The sequence below is a fragment of the Alosa alosa genome, chromosome 22 (assembly GCF_017589495.1).
Source record: "Alosa alosa isolate M-15738 ecotype Scorff River chromosome 22, AALO_Geno_1.1, whole genome shotgun sequence".
Classification (NCBI taxonomy): Eukaryota; Metazoa; Chordata; class Actinopteri; order Clupeiformes; family Clupeidae; genus Alosa; species Alosa alosa.
Window position 1 is genome coordinate 15,011,043 of NC_063210.1, and position 20,292 is coordinate 15,031,334.

The 20,292-nt window shown below is 40.6% G+C and overlaps 1 protein-coding gene across 1 annotated transcript in view; it reads right to left on the minus strand.

The window, feature by feature from the left end:
• Positions 1 to 1,037: 1,037 nt before the first annotated feature.
• Positions 1,038 to 20,292, minus strand: part of LOC125287950 (parvalbumin-like EF-hand-containing protein) — a 22,760-nt gene continuing 3,505 nt past the window's right edge. Inside the window, exons 2-4 of the mRNA XM_048234037.1 lie at positions 19,986 to 20,121; positions 19,585 to 19,712; positions 1,038 to 1,593 (exon numbers count right to left, since the gene is read on the minus strand). Of these exons, the coding sequence (XP_048089994.1) occupies positions 1,550 to 1,593; positions 19,585 to 19,712; positions 19,986 to 20,121 (308 nt within the window). The 3' untranslated portion in view covers positions 1,038 to 1,549. The remainder of the gene's footprint in view (positions 1,594 to 19,584; positions 19,713 to 19,985; positions 20,122 to 20,292) is intronic.

Consider the following 20,292-nt stretch of genomic DNA (forward strand, 5'->3'; position numbering starts at 1 on the left):
GACATGTCTTTAAGTTTTGGGTTACAATAAACAGGTAGTGGGCTCTCTGTTGATTTTAATGAGTAGGCCTAAGCCTAAAGTTACAGCATTTCTATCACAATTGACCAGACTTTGACCTTTTGTCTTCTTTAAACAAAATTCTAGCTATGATTGTTCCTTGTATTGCATCATGAGCCATCACTGCTCCTATTGCATTCTACTGTTGTTAGCCTTAAGCCTAGCTCAGTCATTATGTTGTACCACATCACCCTCCATTAGAAGTGCAATGAGCTGCATTGAGCATAATAAACTGCATTTAGAATTCCAAATCCATATTTCCAGATATTTTGGTAAAAGTAACTTAAAAGTAAAAGTAACAATAGTAGTGTAATGCCTTACAATTCAGAGACAGTAATATTATAATGTAATGAATTACTTTGAAATGACAGTAATAAGTAATACATAATATATTACGATTTTGAAGTAACTTGCCCAACACTGATTAAACCACGTCACTGCTTGACTAAATAAAAATAATAAATAAAAATATAGGTTACTGAACATGCATGGAGATCGTCATAGTTGACAGAAATTACGATACTGATTATATAATAACCTATAGGTCCAAATCCAAATGTTTGGGTTCAGTTTATGAAGTGTTGCTACAGCATGATACTGTGTGTTTGTTATTTATGGGGGGGAATCAGGGGGGGATTTTGGTATCAGTGGGCTTGTGTGTGTGTGTGGGGGGGGGTCGTCGGTCCAGTAGTGGGTCGGTCCAGGAGAAAATTGCCAGGGCCGAATTTTGTTCCCAGTCCGACCCTGATGGGGTCAATCCTGGGCAGCCGTGGCCTACTGGTTAGCGCTTCGGACTTGTAACCGGACGGTTGCTTGTTCAAACCCCGACCAGTATGAACGGCTGAAGTGGCTTGAGCAAGGCACCTAACCCCTCACTGCACCCCGAGCGCCACTGTAGCAGGCAGCTCACTGCGTCGGGATTAGTGTGTGCTTCACCTCACTGTGTGTTTACTGTGTGCTTTAGTGATTTCACTAATTCACGGATTGGAATAAATGCAGAGACCAAATTCACGGGATCAAAAGAGTATATATATACTTATACTACTATATAGGCTGATCTGGAGTCAGCTGCTAATGCTATTCTGGTGAGTACTGGTGAAATATATACTCCATATGTTCCATGTGGAAGGGTGTGAGGAGCAGCAGAAATAGCCTCATGGCTGGGTGTGACCAGTCAAATAATTCTGTATCGGCTACACACACAAATAATACACTTGAGCATGCACACACACACACACACACACACACACACACATACACATATTCAGTTACTAAAAACAAATATGTATGCTGCAATAGTAACTACGGAAGAAACCTGTGTCATTATCAACATGGAGTCAATGTTCCCACAAGGCCATTTGACATAACTGGACCCCACATTAAACAAACAAAAAACACACACACACACAGCTGTATGGAAAAAAAAAATATTTCCACCATCTTCCACTTCTGCTCTTCCCATGTCCAGTCCCGTCCAGTTGTGTCCAAGACTCTACTTCCGGGGTTTCTTCTCCATTTTGACCATGTCGGAGAACTCTATAATGGAACACACACGTAACTGTCTGAGCGCACAGGGAACCTTGATGGTTGCCATGGCGGCTTATCTCAACTGTGCACATGCTAGCACACTGGTCGTTCTGGTCTCACGCCACACCAGCCGATAACAGCCATATTAGACACAGAAAGGAACTGAATATGCGAAGACTGAATCAGAAGAAGGAATAGAGAGAAATGCAGAAATACACATACTGTACAGTAATTTTATATTTCAGTGATGGGGAAGCTGTTAATTTTTCTCTTTTTTTAGAGTAGGCTGTCACAAAATAAGTCTCACTCTTTCTATCTTTACTTCCTTCTTTCTGTCTTTTTCTGTCTTTTTCCTCTTTTCCCCCCCTCTGTTTTAAATCCAGATGCACTTGGTTTGTCTTGCTTTGCATCACGTAATTTGACTATGCAAATTGTACGACGGAGTATTAGGGCCACATATGAAGGAAAAAAATATTTTTGCCATGACGAGATTAAACTTGCCATGTCGACATTAAACTCGACATTTCGAGAATAAAGTTGAAATGTAATGTCGACTTTAATCACAATGTATCGACTTTAAAGTCGCCATGTCGACATTAATCTCGACATGTCGACATTAAACTCAACATTTTGAGAATAAAGTTAGTTAAACATTCCCGTTTTCTTCGACTGCAACAATGATTAGACATAGGCCTATATCATGTGAACAAAACATAAAACATTAACCTGGACCCCTTCCAGTTTGCATACCGAGCCAAACGGTCCACAGAGGATGCAATCTGCTCTGCCCTCCACCCAGCCCTCACCCACCTGGAAAAAAGAGACTCATATGTGAGATTGCTGTTTATAGACTTCAGTTCTGCATTCAACACCATAATACCACAACAACTCATCTGCAAACTTGACAAACTGGGACTCAGTACCTACCTCTGCAACTGGCTACTGGACTTCCTCTGTCAGAGGCCTCAAGTAGTACGTGTTTGGCAACAATATCTCAAGCAGCATCACACTGAGCACGGGGCCCCCAAGGCTCAGTCCGCTGCTCTTCACCCTGCTGACGATGACTGCACTGCAACCTACAGCAACAACCACATAGTGAAATTTGCTGACGACACAACTCTGGTGGGTCTCATCACCAAGGGCTTAATTTAGACTCAATACTGGTTGGAGATCGACCTTCTGACCACGTGGTGCAGGGACAACAACCTCCTGCTGAACGCCAGCAAGACCAAGGAGATTGTTGTTGACTTCCGTGAGGTCACACCCAACACCTGCCACTGACCATCGACGGTGCTGTGGTGGAGAGAGTGAGCAGCACCAAATTCCTGGGGTGCACATCAGTGAAGACCTCTCCTGGACCACCAACACTGGCTAAGAAAGCTCAGCCCTGTACTTCCTAAGGAAACTCAGGCGCAGCAAGTGCTCCACCAGCCATCATGACCACATTCTACCGAGGCACCATTGAGAGCATCCTCTCCAGCTGTATCGCTGTGGGGCGGAAGCTGCACTGAATACAACAGGAAAGCCCTGCAGCATAGTGAACACAGCTGGAAGGATTATTGGTGCTTCACCCCCCCTGAAGGACATTTACACCTCCTACCACCCGCAAAGCACCACACCAGTGAGTGATGCAAGTCACCCCGGCCACAATTTGTTTGATCTACTGCCCTCTGGGAAGAGGTACAGAAGCCTGCGCCCCGCACCACCAGACTCACCAACAGCTTCATACACCAGGCTGTTAGGATCCTGAACTCTCTCCCCTCTCCCCCCCACCCCTCAGCTACATAACATCCTGGATTTTTAGATCCACAATGGCTGCCTTGCACTACTCCACTTGCACTACTCCACTTGTACACTTGCACACTTGCAACTTGTTGTTGTTGTCCTGTTGTCCTGAACACTTCTGAACACACTTCTGCTGCTCTTACATAACTTGCACCACTATGCCACTTGCATACTTAGGTCAAACAAAACTACCTCAGCCATTTATTGGCCTGACTTTTGCACTATTATATTGACTGTCTACTGTATGCACAATTGCACAATTTCTACCAAATTTTGCTGCTCTTATTTCTTCATTGTATGTGCCTTCTTATTTTGACTTTTTATAATGTTTACTTGAATGTTATGTTTGTCTGTGGACCTAATTGGTAAAATATGTCTTGTCTCCACCGTGGGATAGTAGGAAACGCAATTTCGATCTCTTTGTATGTCTTGACATGTGAAGAAATTGACAATAAAGCAGACTTTGACTTTGACTTTTACTAACCTCCGTTGCTCAGCCAAATACTTTCCTGTAGGTCCTTATCACAGAGTTACAGGCGATAAATGCGATGGTCAACAGTAGCCTAAACGTCATTAGCGGTTTATTTATTTATTGTAGGCCTATTATTAAAGAGTGTTTTTCATCTAAAGGTTCAACTTCATGCTTATGCACTAGACTAGGCATACTAGGCGCTCTCCCCAATCCTAGAATTTCACATTGCTTGTTTGTAATGGATGCAAAACAGCCTATTGCTGAATGTCTAGGGACGAATGAAGCTGTCCTCCTCCCGACCACCCCATGTACTAGTAGCCTACATGCGCACATATGCACACAGTGCATAAATAAAGTATACATGCACACATATTCCCTCACGGGATCAAAATAGTATATATGCTTAGGGTATACCTGTGTTTATAGCCTCATATGTTTATTTCAGGTGAGACATGGAAAAGCAGTTTTAGAGAAATTAGTTAACCTAGGGAGAGTGACGGCCTGTGGTCCATGAAGGGCAGTTATTTGAATGTGCGGTGGCCTTACCCACATAAAACAGAGTGAAATAGCATTTTGTATAGAAACATTATATCATTGGATACATGTATTATTCTAGCTATATAGCCTAAACGGCATGGTATTTCCAACCGCGAGATACAGCACTTCACGATGACGGCAATGAGTAGTTAACAGACAAGACGCAATCTATCTGAATATCTGCAATCTATCTGAAATAACACCTATTTGATTTGAAGCCCATTATTCATGTAACATATTGTGTGTTAGTGTAGGCTAGCTTAAACTGTGTATGCTATGTTTAAACTGTATTGCGAGTTTAATGTCAGCATGTCGACTTTAAAGTCAACACGTCGAGATTAAAGTAGATATGTTTCAACTTTATTCTCGAAATGTCGAGTTTAATGTCGACATGGCGACTTTAAAGTCAACATGTCGAGTTTAATCTCGCCATGGCAAAAATATTTTTTTCTTCATGTGTGACCCTAATACTCCGTCGTAAAATTGGAGTGGCTAAGAGAGATAGTGAGCAGGAAATACATGGCTGAGTGTTTCTCATGTTACAATTACTGTATGTGTCGTCTCAAAATCTATCGATCATAACATCTCAATGGTTGTATCTCTCAGCCAATCATGCTATCTCGGTAGTTCAGCCTGCCTATGTGCATGTTATGGGTTTAGTATGTCACTCCATGCCCAATATATATAGGCTAAGTCTCTGCACTCACTATATGAAAATGTTTTTGGTCATCTTTACATCTATGGTTAGAGATTATATTGAGGTAGAGATGTAACACCCTCTCATTATTTTTGTGAATTCTTTTGAGCATCCTTGAGCACCCCTGTGCAGTGCCGCTGCTGGCCATTTGGGTGCCCTAAGCAGAACTGCTTTGTGATGCCCCCCCCCTTCAAAAAAAGTAATTTTGTTTAAAATATGATTTTTTTAAGAAAAATACTATTTAAATTATTAAATAATAATAATAATAATAGACTATTCAAATATTACTAGTTTGAAGTACTAGTATAAATGGTACATTGTCACTTTAAGGGCATTGAGTCTACATCAGTGTTTTTCAACCACTGTGCCGGGGCACACTATAGTCCAGTCATTTTAGGAGAAAGGGTTGAACAAATTGCAACACAAGCAAACTTAACTGATTTTGTATCCTCAATATGTCCTGAGTAAGGGAAAAAAAAGCCCCAAAGAATCCCAATAGGGGAACGTTTAGAAAAAGACCTAAATATACCCTATTCATGCGCCTATACACTATTTTTCTCACGCAAATAGGGGAAAAAAATTAACCTTCACATATCATCATGAAAATTACTGAGTTGATTACTTACATCAAGACAATCAAAAAATGTATTATAAGTTTTTTGAAATTGTTTGTTAACATGGGCAAACAGGGCATCATCTGTTCACAAGGTTGAAAAACACTAATTAATTAATCCAAGACAACTGGTGTGAGACTGCAGCTTTATTCACGACGCCGGGAGCATGTTACCCACATGAAATGTCAAAGTAACAAGCCCACACATCTGTGGGTGAAGCCAACTCTTATACCTTACCCCACACCCATGGAAAATCACAAGTTGTCACCCTCCATTAATCACTTACCCATCTGGTATTTTAACAGAGATAAAAAATGTTTTACGACCCCCCATCCTGAGGGTTACCCACAATTCGCTGACACAAGGGTTAATTTAACTAAACATTCTAACATAGGAGTTTCCGAAAACACAAGGGTCAGAGTAAGGAGATGACAATTAGATTTCACTACATGTATGTAAGGTATACTTAACATTCAATGAGAGACATATAAAATGTATCCCACATAGACTATGGCTGATAAACAAACTCTAGCATTGTTTGTGCTACATTTACACAATTCATGTACCTTTATTATAAAGTGTTATATATATATATTTCTTCATAACCTTTGTGTTAGTAAAATGATTGAATGTCCTGTGAAATAATGCAAGTTCAAGTTCAAGTTACTTTATTTGTACCCAGAGGTCGATTTTGTTTGCAGTATAGAGTGCTTCAAGAGAATTTGCCAGAACAAGAGCACATAGGATGCCATCTTTACAGCAATTCACTCCGCCCTGTCCCTCCTTGACAATAGCAACACCTAAGTGAGAATGCTGTTTATTGACTTCAGTTCACCATTCAACACCATTATCCCCTCCAAACTGATCACCAAACTCAGTGAACTGTGCATTAATACCTCCCTCTGAAACTAGAGTCTGGACTTCCTAACCAACAGATCGCAGTCTGTTAGATTAGATAACCTCACCCACTCAACCCTCACCCTGAACACCGGCGTGTGCTGAGCCCTCCTTTACTCCCTCTTCACCTACAACTGCATACCTGTACATGGCTCTAACACCATTGTCAAGTTTGCAGACAACACTACGGTAATTTCTCTTATCAGCAACAATGATGAGACAGCCTGCAGGGAGGAGGTCCAGCACCTAACATCGCGGAGCACTGACAACAACCTGGCTCTCAACACCAAGAGGACCAACGACCTCATTGTGGACTTCAGTAAGTCAAAAGCTAGCACACAAAGCCCCATTCTCATCAACAGGACTGAGGTGGAGCATGTCACCAGTTCATGTTTCTGGGTGTCCACATCTCTGTGGACCTCTCTTGGACCCTCAACACCTCTACCTTGATCAAGAAGGCTTACCAGCATCTCTTCTTCCTGAGGAGACTAAAGAACACAACCTCTCCTCAGATCCTGGTGAACTTCTAAACCTCTACCGCTGCACCATTGAGAGCATCCTCACCAACTGTGTCACAGTATGGTATGGCAACTGATCAGCCTCCGACCGGAAAGCACGGCTTTCCCCCCTCGGTGCCTCCTTGCCTGTGCCTGTTGAGGTGTCCATGTCGATGGCAACCTTCACAGGGACAACAAGGAGGCAAACATTTTGCCCCTATCCCACCCATAGTATTCTATTTATATTTATAAATGTACATACCGTAATTACACTTAAATATAGCGATATTCTACTGAACTTTATACTGTACATAGTGCACACTTGAATCTAATCTAATATAATCTAATCAAATGAAACAAATATCAAATGTGACTGCTGGCCATCTTTCCCATTTGGAATCAAGGATATGATGCTAGCTTGTTAGTTAACGGTTGTTCATGATTAGTTCAAAGGAACTCCAATGATTTTAAACTCCAAACATGTGTCCACCCACCACGAAGATGTTTACCAATGAAGCCATGCCAGACTCTTTGCCAAAGAGGACCGTAAACATAGTCAAGAGTATGGTTCACAAGGTGATAACAAGGCTCATTAGCATAATAACAGTTTCTTTTTTTTGCCTTTTTATATTTTTCATAGCCTTTCCTTTTTATTTATAGCCCACGGGAGATTTCTGAGATGCACAGATGTGAACAACATTAATTTATTTACATGGTATAATGATGCCCGTCCGAAGAAAGTGCCCAAAATCGCCAAAATTTTGTTTATGCTAATTAGATGGTCAAAAACTCAAAATTCTGCTTGGGAACAGGGGTATTTGGATTCAGCACATGTTAATTATGATAAAAAGTCCTGTTCCAAACTTTTACTAAGAAATGCCTCTAGAGCCATATACAAGGACTTTTTCTTGAAATAGCACTTGTCTATCTGTCTGTGCCCTGGCTACAGTAGGCCTACAGTACATGCCTCCTATTGAATTTTCAGAACAAAGGAGACTGTATTCTCTATTGGATTGTAATCAAAATTAAGTTTTAAATAAAGATAACACATTTTCTGAACATTTTGTTCCATGTGCCCTTTTTTTAAATTTGAGCCCCTGCCCCTTCAAAGGTCTCTGCATGCCCCTGTTCCTGGATACAACCTCCTCGCTGGTGCTTGGTTGGGACATTTCACTCAAGTTCTCGAGTCTCTAGCCTCCTTTTGTGATATACATGGCCGCTGTGTGAATGAGGCAAATAAAAAGGCTGAAGATGTCTGCCTGCGGCTGTTATGGCTAATCTGCGTTTGATGCATAGGGCTTAGCAATAGCTAAGCAATAGGTCTTTTGTTTTTGACTTATGATGGTCTTGGCTCTGTAGCCTACTGAATTATCCAAATAGCTTCAAGCAGTCCTAGGGCAATTCCATGCAAAGGTCATCCTTACCATGGAAAAAAAAAGTTGTGCATACGCAAATAGAACTGTTGTTAAAATCTTCATTTAGGTCTATAATTTCTTGTTTGTAATTGATCTGATTGAATTTGATGGAGAATTACACTCTTTTTACATCATAAATATGGTGTGCAACCTTACAGAAACAACATTTTTCACATGGAAATATTATACATATTTAAAAAGTGGATAAATGGACCTAAGGTTCAAACAAATTGTGTCATTTGACAAATTCCAGATTGACAAGGGAATGGTAGAGCAATGTCTATGCTCAGCTTGCCTTTAAGAGCACAACTCCTTACATTTGTAAGGCTTTTGTTTTCAAAAGTCAGCAAGTTCCATGGCCATGTCACATCCATAACATTTTATAGGAAAAGTTTATGCTACACATACAGTGTTGATGCGACAATGTCCAATGTGTCTGTGCAAAGCTGATTTATATCAATGTAAAGTGTTATGACCAAATTGTGCCCCTTTCTCACTTTTAAAACCTTTAATGGTGCGTTATGGATGTGACGTTATGGATGTTACATAATGTGAATTTACAAGACTGGAGACTTTATTATACCTCAAAGCCGATAAAACGTCTGTTCTGGTGGCATGTCAGTTTTAACGCATTTCACCTTAGTGTTTACAATTGACATTTCAAATATTATTAGGTTGATCAAAACCACAGGGAGGCCTTGCCTAACTATTAGCAAAACAAACATAATATTAAAATACCTCCAGTGATTAGCCTAGCCATAGCCTATTTTCAAGTGGCCTAATAATGAAAATCTGAGCGATTATCTTCCTGTACAGTAACTGTCATACTGTTGTTGTACAGTAACTGGATTATCGTGTTAGCTGGTGAAGATGGCTGACTTTGCAGCTGGAGTTAACATAGCAACCTCCTTCTGTTGCAGATCTGTTCAGCCTGCCGTTCACATCTGTTTAACACAGTTTAATTTTAAATGTGATGCGATATGCCAGCATTTGAAATGTCAGGTCCTCTGTAGCTAATAGAGTTTGTTGAAAACCTGTAATCTCTCACAAAAGTGTGTCCATTTCATGTCACATCCATAACGCTGATAAAATGCCTTGTATTCTTAGGATGAAATTGATTATATGAAATTTGAGGATTTCTCAGTATTCAGAGGACAGAGGTTACTTTAAAAGTTATGCAAATTAATTCACTGATACTAATTTTGCCCCCACTCCAAGGCATTTTGTTTACCAATATGAGTCCAATTGTCACATCCATAACGCTGGAACTGCCCTATTATTATTCCGTCATGGAAGTCTATGGCAGCCCATAGAACCATCTGTTAAAAAGTTGTAAAATTTGCCACACAAATTAGGCACAGTCCCATGATTAATTTCACCAAGTTTCAAGTTGGCACCTCGAGCGCTCTAGCGCCACCAACAGGCCAAAGTTGGACGTGCGTTCATACAAGTAACTTTTGACCCGTTGGCTCGATTGTCAAATATGAGGTATCGTTGGAATCCTTGGACCAAGCCGAGTTCAACGCACCCTATGACATCATTTTCCGCCATGATGGATTTTCCGCCATATTGGATTTAATCAAAAACACTTAAAAGTTTTCACAGGTCACAAAGTTTGTCCGATTGACACCAAACTTGACACACATAATTTTCAGTCCAAGCCTCAAAAAAGTTATCCCTTTTGTCTTCAAACCTAAAACCGTTCGCCCGTAACAGCCAATCAAAATTGGCGGCGAAGCCACCAAACAGGAAGTGAAGGGATATCTCAGCAATGCTTTCACATATCAAAACCAAACTTGTTACATGGGCTCAGGACCCAATTAGGAGGAGGCTCAAGAAATTTGGTAAATTTTGACCACTGTGTGGCGCTATAATCACAGGAAGTAGGCTCATATCTCAGCAATGCTTACACATATCTAAACCAAACTTGGTACATGGACTTGAGACCCAATCCTGAGGACGCACAATAAATTTGGAGTCTTTTGACCACTAGGGGGCGCTATAATCACAGGAAATTAGCTCATATCTCAGTAACTCCTTTACGTATCAAAACCAAGCTTGGTATATGGATTCGGGACCCGATCCTGAGGACGCACAATACATTTGGTGTACTTTGACCACTAGGGCCGCTATAATTAGGAAGACTTTCTCGTATTGACCCCAAACTTGGTACGTTGATTCGTGAACACATCCTAAGGACCCACAATACATTTGGTGACGTTTGACCACTAGGGGTGGTATGATTAGCAGTTTCACCTATCGCAACCAAACTTGATATGTGGACTTGGGACTACATCTTGAGGATGCACAATTAATTTGGTGTGCTTTGACCACTAGGGGCACTATATTTATTAACACTTTCACCGATTGAAATTAAACTTGGTATGTGGTGTCATGACCCCATATTAAGACTGCACAATTATTTTGGTGACCTTTGACCACTAGGGGTGCTATAATTATCAACACTTTCACCGATTTAAATCAAACTTGGTATGTGGTCTTAGGAGTACATCTTGAGGACACACAATAAATTCGGTGACCTTTGAATCCAGTCCAATCCAATCCAATCCAATCAAGTCCAATCCATTCCAATCTAACACAACACAGTCAAGTCCAGTCCAGTCCAATCCCAACTTCTGCTCAACTGCTTACCTGCTTGGCCCCCTCATTGCTGCTTGCAGCTATATTGTATACATTTGTTATTTTTAATAATTGAAATATAAAAATAATGTTTAATGTTTATGAGTGTGTGAAGAATGACAAAGCTTTATGGTCAAATATGTAAATGTATTAGTTGCTTTCAATCCCTTTTTCACAAAACCCATATTTGTCAGCCACTAATGGATGAAATATAAATATGACAGACTTAATGATGAAGGAAAAATAGTTTAAATTTATTGTGCGTCTTCAGGATGGGGTCTCAAGTCCATGTACCAAGTTTGGTTTCAATAAGTGTAAGCATTGATGATATATGAGCCTACTTCCTGTGATTATAGCGCCACACAGTGGTCAAAATGTACCAAATTTCTTGAGCCTCCTCCTAATTGGGTCTTGAGCACATATAGTAAGTTTAGTCTTGATACGAGAAAACCTTGCTGAGATATTACTTCACTTCCTGTTTGGCGGCTTTGCCGACAATTTTAATTGGCTGTTACGGGCGAACAGTTTTAGATTTGAAGAAAAAAAGTGATAACTTTTTTGAGGCTTGCTCTGAAGATCATCGGCACCAAAACTGACAAACTTTGTGACCTGTGAAAACTTTTAGGTGTTTTTGATTAAATCCAATATGGTGGCCGTATCAATTACGATGACATCACAATTTGGCTTGAGTCAGCCTATGGACCTCCAACAGTATTAACAGACCCCACTAGTACATTTGAATTCCAAACACAGCAGCAGCTACAGGCCAAAACCCATTTTTCCTAATTGCAGCAGCCCGTAGAGGTCAAAGGTCACCAACGTTTATGAACATCCTCCTGATGGGGTCATGAGCAAGGGGGCAGGCGGATTCCCGGAAGTAGAAGAATCAATGTAAGCTGGAGGGACCAAGGGGGCAGGCGAATTCCCAGTAGAAGCATCGATGTAGCGGTGGTTATCAACTCTCTGCTAACCCCATAGAACGCCCATTCATTTAGGATTTTTTTGAACTCCCATAATATAACTTCATATAACATATATCATGTGCCGATATTTTAGCTTCTGTGTTATCTACATAAACAATAAAAGGCAAAACAAGACTCGACTACTTCGTACGTAACGTTAGGTTCCCGTAAGAAGAATGTTTAGCATGTCTGGTTGAAGGGAAGCTAACGCACTGAAGGGAGATAACTGTATTGTTTGGATAAGAAGCGTAGTCCATCCAGCACGGAAACTCGTGAACAAAGCTATGTAGCCTACAATAGCATTGTATGTTAAGGTAAAGCATAGAGGCAAGTAAACCTAATGAAAAACAGTAGTTTTACCGTAGTCTAACGGTAGGTAGTCTAACGATAATCATTTCAGAGGTTTTCGATGGATTGACCGTAGGTCAGAAAAGTGGAAAGAAGATTAGCTTCAAGGCTATGACTTTTTTGTTTTGTTTTACCATGACTGTTTTTGAAGATGATCATGTGTGGTAGTTTCAACATTAACACGACTTGATATCACTTGTGAGGATGATATTAATAATAATACATAAATAAATGTTTAACTTTGATGACTTTGAAGGCGAAGGAAGTGTGAGAAGAATTTCTGTGTATCTATCATATGAGTTACAAGATTCAGTTCGATGGCTAACGTCACAAAGTTAAGTGCGAATCTGCGCAGTACTGAGGGGGACCAACTGAAAAATGACTCAGTGCCCTCCTATTGAGAACGACGGAGATTGTTGATCCATTTCTTTTACTGTCTATGGGAGGGACCACTTCTCTGCTAACCCCATAGAAGCCCATTCATTTTAGGATTTTTTTTAAATACCATAACTTCATATAACATATATCCTGTGCCGATATTGTAGCTTCTGTGTAATCTACATAAACAATAAAAGGCAAAACAAGACTCGACTACCTCGTACGTAACATTAGGTTCCCGTAAGAAGAATGTTTAGCTTGTCCGGTTGTAGTGAAGCTAAAGCACCGTAGGGGGATAACCATATTGTTTGGATAAGAAGCTCAGTCCAGCCAGCACGGAAACTCATGAACAAAGCTATGTAGCCTATTTAGCATTGTATGTTAAAGTAAAGCATTGCATAGAGGCAAGTAAACCTAATGAAAAATGGCACTAGCGATAATCATTTCAGAGGTTTTCGATGGATTGACCGTAGGTCGGAAAAGTGGAAAGAAGATTAGCTTCAAGGCAATATATTTTTTGCTTTGTTTTAGCATGACTGTTTTTGAAGATGATCATGTGTGGTAGCTTCAACATTAACATGATGTGGTGATTTCATCTAGACATGTCTGGACATGATAATAATAATACTTGTGTGTGTACTGGTTTATTGAGGAAGACAACATTTACTGGAAGTCATGAGACTGGACTGTCAAAGGCTAAGAGTGGAAGTAAACAAGACAGGGCCTGGGAGAGAAAGGTGCTTACCAGAAGGGCAGAAATAGAAGGGGCTAGCAAAAGAGGAAAGGCAGGGACCTTCCAGAGAGGAAGAGAAACCAAAGTTGAAGTGACACATAGAACCAAATCCAAACGTAACCTGCCTGGCAACAGATTACACATAGAACCTGGACACATGTATTCTGCCTAGCAACACACATTTTTTAATGTTTATATGAGGAGGAGTTTCCACCAATATCTCAGGTCCCAAAACGTTCTGATTGGCTAGAAGGGGCCTGGTGACGTTCCTGGGGATAGGAACGCCTCCCAGGCCCCTGAGAGCATAAAAGAGAGAGCTCAGGCACATTCAGATCGGATCTCATCGGGGTAGCAGCTGCCACTCATCACTCTATTGCCTGACGGTCCAGTCCTGACGCTGTTTGGATTGTATTATCACTGCAATACGGTGAATAAAGGATCAACAGTCTTCAGCTTCTCTCGTCTTGGTGTTCTCCTTCGGGTCTTTGACATCAGAGTGCTAGTTGGATTGGAGGTTCGGGAAAGTGGATAGTTTTTCCACCACAATGACTTGGTATCACTTGTTAGGATGATATTAATAATGTAACGTCGGCGCACAAGACATTGCGTAGCGTTCTCCCACGCAGGGCATGCTGGGATACGGGGGTGAACAATTAGGGTTTATGTCTGTATTTCTCCTAAGTTATGAGTGTAATGTTAGCATCTTTATTGTAACATGTTTCCCTTTTAGTTCTCCCTCGTGTGTGGTCCTTTTTGTGTGGGGGGCTGCGTCCTCCCCTGTATGTGTAGTGTATGTGTGTACTTGACCTGCTCCATGTGCATTGTGTTCTGTGTCTGTGTCCCTGCGCTTGTTCTCAGCTAATAAACCTTTTGATTGGACAACTGTGTGTGTCGCTATCAAATCGTTACAATAATAATACATAAATAAATGTTTAACTTTGATGACTTTGAAGGCGAAGGAAGTCTAAGAAGAATTTCTGTGTATCTATTATATGCAGACATCCCAAGTCTCCTGGAAGTTCCGGGAGTCTCCCGCATATTGATGGCGGCTCCCTGACGCCCGCAAATTAGATAAAATCTCCCGGAATCTAGAGTGAGCGATCAAGAGCGCGCATGCGAGACCGCGTGTGCATCTGAGTGTAGCGCGCACACGAGGGGAGAGAGAGAGGGGTGGTGCGTGTGTGTCTGAGCGCATCCAAGACAGAGAGCATCCTGATTGGCCTGTTTCGCTAAATCAACCAATCAGTTTTCAGTGTAGGCGGGCTTTTATGTCTTTTCTCCCGAACTTAATTAATCAGTTCAGTAGAAACAGGAGCGTCATGGTAGAGTCAGTGCCTCAAAAAAAGGAAAATGTAAGACCCATTTCAAAGTGTAGACTACCCTTGTCTCATAAGAGTAAAACATAATGATGGACCTAGTCTTGCACGCTGCACTGTTTGTAAACAGTGACTTTAGCATTGCCCATAGCGGGTTAAATGATTGCAAAAGACATGTTGAGGTGAGTTTAACAAGTGTCAATTCATGTGCATATTATTCAGGCCTATAGCCTACTAGATGGCTAGTTGCCAAGGCTACATGAAAAGACCAAACTACCAAAATCTACATATTTTATTTTCACAATTTCTATCTATAGGCCTTCCTTATTTGTTGTACTGACATTATTGTATAGGCTAAAAAAAATTTTTTTTGGGGGGCTTCGTGATGCCTCCCTGAAATGACTTTTTGCAAGTTGGGATGTCTGTATATGAGTTACAAGATTCAGTTCGATGGCTAATGTAACGGAGTTAAAAAATAAAACTTTATTTCATATTTTATTTGCAATAGCTTCATGAACCTTCACCAAATCCTGATTTATTTTTGTTTCCCTGTATTAGTTTTAGAACATGTTAACCTGTACTGCCCCTTTAAGAGACTAAGTTTCATTTTGTTGGCATCTCCGGTTTTTCCTCAGTCTGCGGTTGCTGATCTGAGGAAAGGTATACTTGTTGTTAGCCGCATTATGAACATTTGTTTTCAGTCTATAAAATCCATATATATGCATTATAATGCAGTCATGAGGATGTAGGTGATGTTAGTGAACAAACAAACTTAGATACATACGGTGCGATTTTGTATTTGATGCATTTAGATTAAGCACACTGTTTCCTCTGCTAACAGGCTACTGATATCCCGTGTGTATGAAGATTGAATGTCACAAGTTTCTTGTTTTATGTCAATGTGTACAGCTCCACTTCAATGGAATAAAGCAACCAGAACACCAGTGCATGGCCATTCTTTACTTGAAAAGCAGATTCACATAGAACACAACGCAGGGTCCGTTACACTAACGTCACAAAGTTAAGTGTGAGTCTGCGCAAGACTGGGGGGACCAACTGAAAAATCGTTCTATTTGACTCTGTGCCCTCCCATTGAAAACGATGGAGTCTATTCATCCATTTCTTTTACTGTCTATGGTCATGAGTCCACGTACTAAGTTTGGTTATGGTACATGAAATGGTTGCAGATATATGAGCTCACTTCCTGTTTGGCGGCTTCACCACAAATTTGGATTGGCTGTTACGAGAGAACGGTTTTAGTTCCGAAGACGAAAAGGGATAACTTTTGTGCGGCTTGGTCTGAAGATCATATGTACTAAGTTTCATGAAAATCGGACAATTTATGTGAGGCGTGAAACTTTTTTTTGGCAAATCCAAAATGATGGAAAATCCATCAGGGCGGAAAATGACGGCATAGAGTGCGTTGAACTCGGCTTGGTCCAAGGAATCCAACGATACCTCATTTTTGACAATCGGGTCAACGGGTCAAAAGTTACGTGCGTGAACACACGTACAACTTTGGCCTATTGCTGGCGCTAGAGTGCTCAAGGTGCCGGTATGAAACTTACTCACCAGAAAATTACAAATTTCACAACTTTTCACCAGATGGTTCTATGGGCTGCCATAGACTTCAATGGCAGAGGAAAGATGTTGAATAATAATAATCATAGGAAAAGGTAGAAACACAATGGGTACTTTTGCTGCTTGGCCCCCAATAATAGCTAAAATGCAGTATGACGTTTAGAAACAAAATAGATTCCTTGATAATACATTGATAGAATAGTAGGTGACTGCTCATTTTTCTGTAGAAAGTATTTTGTCACTAACTATTATGAACAGTTGTTAGTCTTTACAGAGGATTTACACTGTATTTTTTTTTTTTTCTCTAAAGGCAACTGTGCTTGCCTAGTTAAAACATCTCACTGGTGCTCTTTCCTATCATTCAAATTCCAGCCATGCAGAAAAATGGAAGAGTGTGCATGTTTGAGGAGTGCTGAGATATCCTTTATAGTGCAACAAAAAGAAATATTCTCCAGTGCATCATTACTGGATATGAGGCAGAAAGGGAAGTGGACCTAGGACAAATCCTCAGCTATGAACTGATTATTGTCCCTGTACTGTAGCTATTGCAGAGAGCGATGGTTATTTGTGAAGTGGAAATAAGTCATCCTCACTCAAGTGCTGTCTAGCAATGTGGAATGTCCAGTAGTGATCACTGCAGAAATTGCTTATTCAACACTGGTAATAGATGCTCAAGATCTAGTTATGACACCCATCTGACTGCAGCACATTTAAGAAGTATGCAGGAAAGTTTGCAAGAAACTTTTTCAATTGTTATTTGGTATTTGTTATGTGGTAGCAAATTATGTTAACTATCAAGGAAATAGACCTTGTCAGGGCCAGTGGCACAATGAATAACGCGTCTGACTACGGATCAGAAGATTCTAGGTTCGACTCCTGGCTGGCTCGGCAGCAACTTTGGGGCAGCCGTGGTAGTGGTAGCCTACTAGTTAGTGCTTCAAAATTGTAACCGGAGGCCAGACCAGTAGGCATGGCTGAAGTGCCTTTGAGCAAGGCACCTAACCCCTCACTGCTCCCCAAGCGCCGCTGTTGTTGCAGGCTGCTCACTGCGCCGGGATTAGTGTGTGCTTCACCTCACTGGGTGTGTGCTGAGTGTGTTTCACTAATTCACGGATTGGGATAAATGCAGAGACCAAATTTCCCTCACAGGATTAAAAGAGTATATATACTTATACTTATACCTAATATAGGACTGCACACAGATATTGCAACAGATAATGGTGTAGGCCTATCTGATTAAGACCTGAGTGGTTGAAGCGTACTTATTAAATTACACTGGGAGCAAAGAAGACTGTCTTCACTTTTTTCTGTCAAAGAAATCCCATAAACACGGGAAGGCCTAGGGTAGCCTACATCAGATGGCCTAAAGATTAGGCTCTTCTGCATAGCATTAAGTGATTTGCATGCAGTAATTTGAACACTGACCTTGATCTAGCCTACTTTGGCTATTTAGAGCAACACCAAAGAACTTTTCCTCTGTCGCACGCACTTTTTGTTTATCCAGCACCGGCTTTGCAAATAACTATGTCCACAGACAAGGTAGAATATGTTGCATGATTTTATGAAAGTACGATGTATTGCGACATCAGATGCAAGTCAAATTTGTAGTTTCTCATGTCTCATTCCATCGAACAACAGATCCGCTACCCGATCCGGCAAACTTACATAGTGCGGTTATAGCCTATAGAGGGCCGCGAAGCGAATGCAGAAAGTGCCGTTCACCCTGTTACGAGTTGATGAACCACTGAAACGATTTTGGAAACATTATTTTAAGGTACAAAAAACTCTTTGGTGTTGCTTTAAAGGTAATTTATTGCCAAAACACCACACAATATAAATGAGCTATAACAAACAATAAAGGACTTAATCACACACAAACTACTATTTTACTCTCTACAAAAATAAAATTATGTAGGAAGTTTAGAAGTTTAAATGTTTGAATTGACCAAAAGTACACTAAATTAAACACAAATGACTCAATGCAGTTGGAGGAGGCCTGCGTCCTTTCTTTTCCAGATATTTTAGGATTTGGATATTGTTTCAGTATTGAGTATCAAGATATTTATGGCAGGTATTGTATCGAAGTCATAATTTTGGTATGGTGACAACACTATGCCAGAGCCACTCTGTTTTCTAGATGTCTAGGTTTGGAGGCTCTACCACCAACAAGTGATGCTGCTCAATGGCATATTAGAAGAGCACATTATCAAGCTCTAGTATGGAGGCAAGCACACATACTGTACCAAATCCAGTGTTACTAGAAGTAAAATGTTTTTTACTTGTCGGTTGTTGCTGACGGTAGATGCAGTTCTGAATTATTCCCGCTATCTAAGATCATATGTACAATAGGTTGTACTGTAAAAATATGCTTGTGTTTTGATTAGAATTTCTGAGTTTATTACATGTTAACTGTAATCATGTTTCCATTTAAATACATTAATAAACTATAGTATGGCTTCTTTAATGCTCAAACATGTATTTAGAGAACACTTTTATTTGATTTTAGTGATTATTTTTTAAATAAACCCAATTTAGGGGAAAATAAGCAAAATAAATTGCTATTTTATGTTAAAATGTTGATTATCAGAATTGAGCTTGGTAAACAAAATATTCAGAATCAGCACCCTCAAATTAGGAGAGAAGGGTGGTTTACCAACTTTTCCTCAAATTTGCCATCAGAAGTTCTCTTCTGTGAAGCTGCTCTCCCTCTAACATACTGTTGCTGTATTTTGACATTGTAAACGTTCGGAAGAATGAAAAGCAGCTTGAAGTAAAGCTGCGGTATATTTATTGGCTAAATGTTGGTGCCCCCGACGCCCCTTGGTGACCTACGCACAGTGCGTGATGCAGGTGCTTTTGTCCAAGGTGACTTACATTGGAATAGGCAACTCTTGTCTGAGAGTGTTCACACCCAATCGACCCTATGGACGTAAAATCCCACCCAGATAATATTTCACTCCTGGGTCTAAAATCCAACATTGAAGTCCTACAATGGGATAGTTTAGGATGGTTTCTGCCAAACAAAACATACTAGGAAATTCAAAATCCTGTGTTTTCCCGGCTGTGGCTGATGAACGCAGCAGCACAGTTAAGTGGCGTCCTCTAGTGGCGTTAACACATAAGTGTACCTTTGAAATCAATGCGCCCGTCACCATCCGTGTCGGCAACGTGGATCAAGGCTTCAGCCTCCTCGTCTGTCAGAGGTACAAGGGGCACGATGTTGGGCACGGTGTTGGGCACGGACGACAGAATGTACCTGAGTATGAGTTTGAAAATGCAAATCGAAAAAGTTAATAGATCTGTGCTGTTTAAACGTAGGCATACACTGTCTACTAAATATCATCATCGCCATCACATTTATCATTTCTCTTCCTTTTTTCAACAAATAATTGTATTTCATTTCGTTAATATTTATCCTTGATGACCCAACAAGCTTTTATCAATACTGTGAAAAATATATACACTGTAACCAGTATGTCTGACATGATGAAGCTTTGACAATTAACCATGATTTGCAGCAACAACGTACTTCATTTCATTCCACTCGATGTAGCCACTGCCGTCTTTGTCCAGCATCTTGAAGGCCGACCTGATGGACTCTTCCTGCTGCTCAGGAGTCCTGAATTCCCTCATGTACTCCAGAAACCTGTTGTAGTTGAAGTTCCCTAGACAGTAAAACGTTAAATGTTTCTGGTAAGAGACAGTGGAACCCAGTCAGTGTTCTGCTTTTGTGCTTTTGTGCCATTTAATTGGACCAAATTGAAATCGGAATTAACAAACCTCCAGCAACATTTTGTTGTTGTATTGTAATTGGCTAGATTTAAACAGCTCATTTA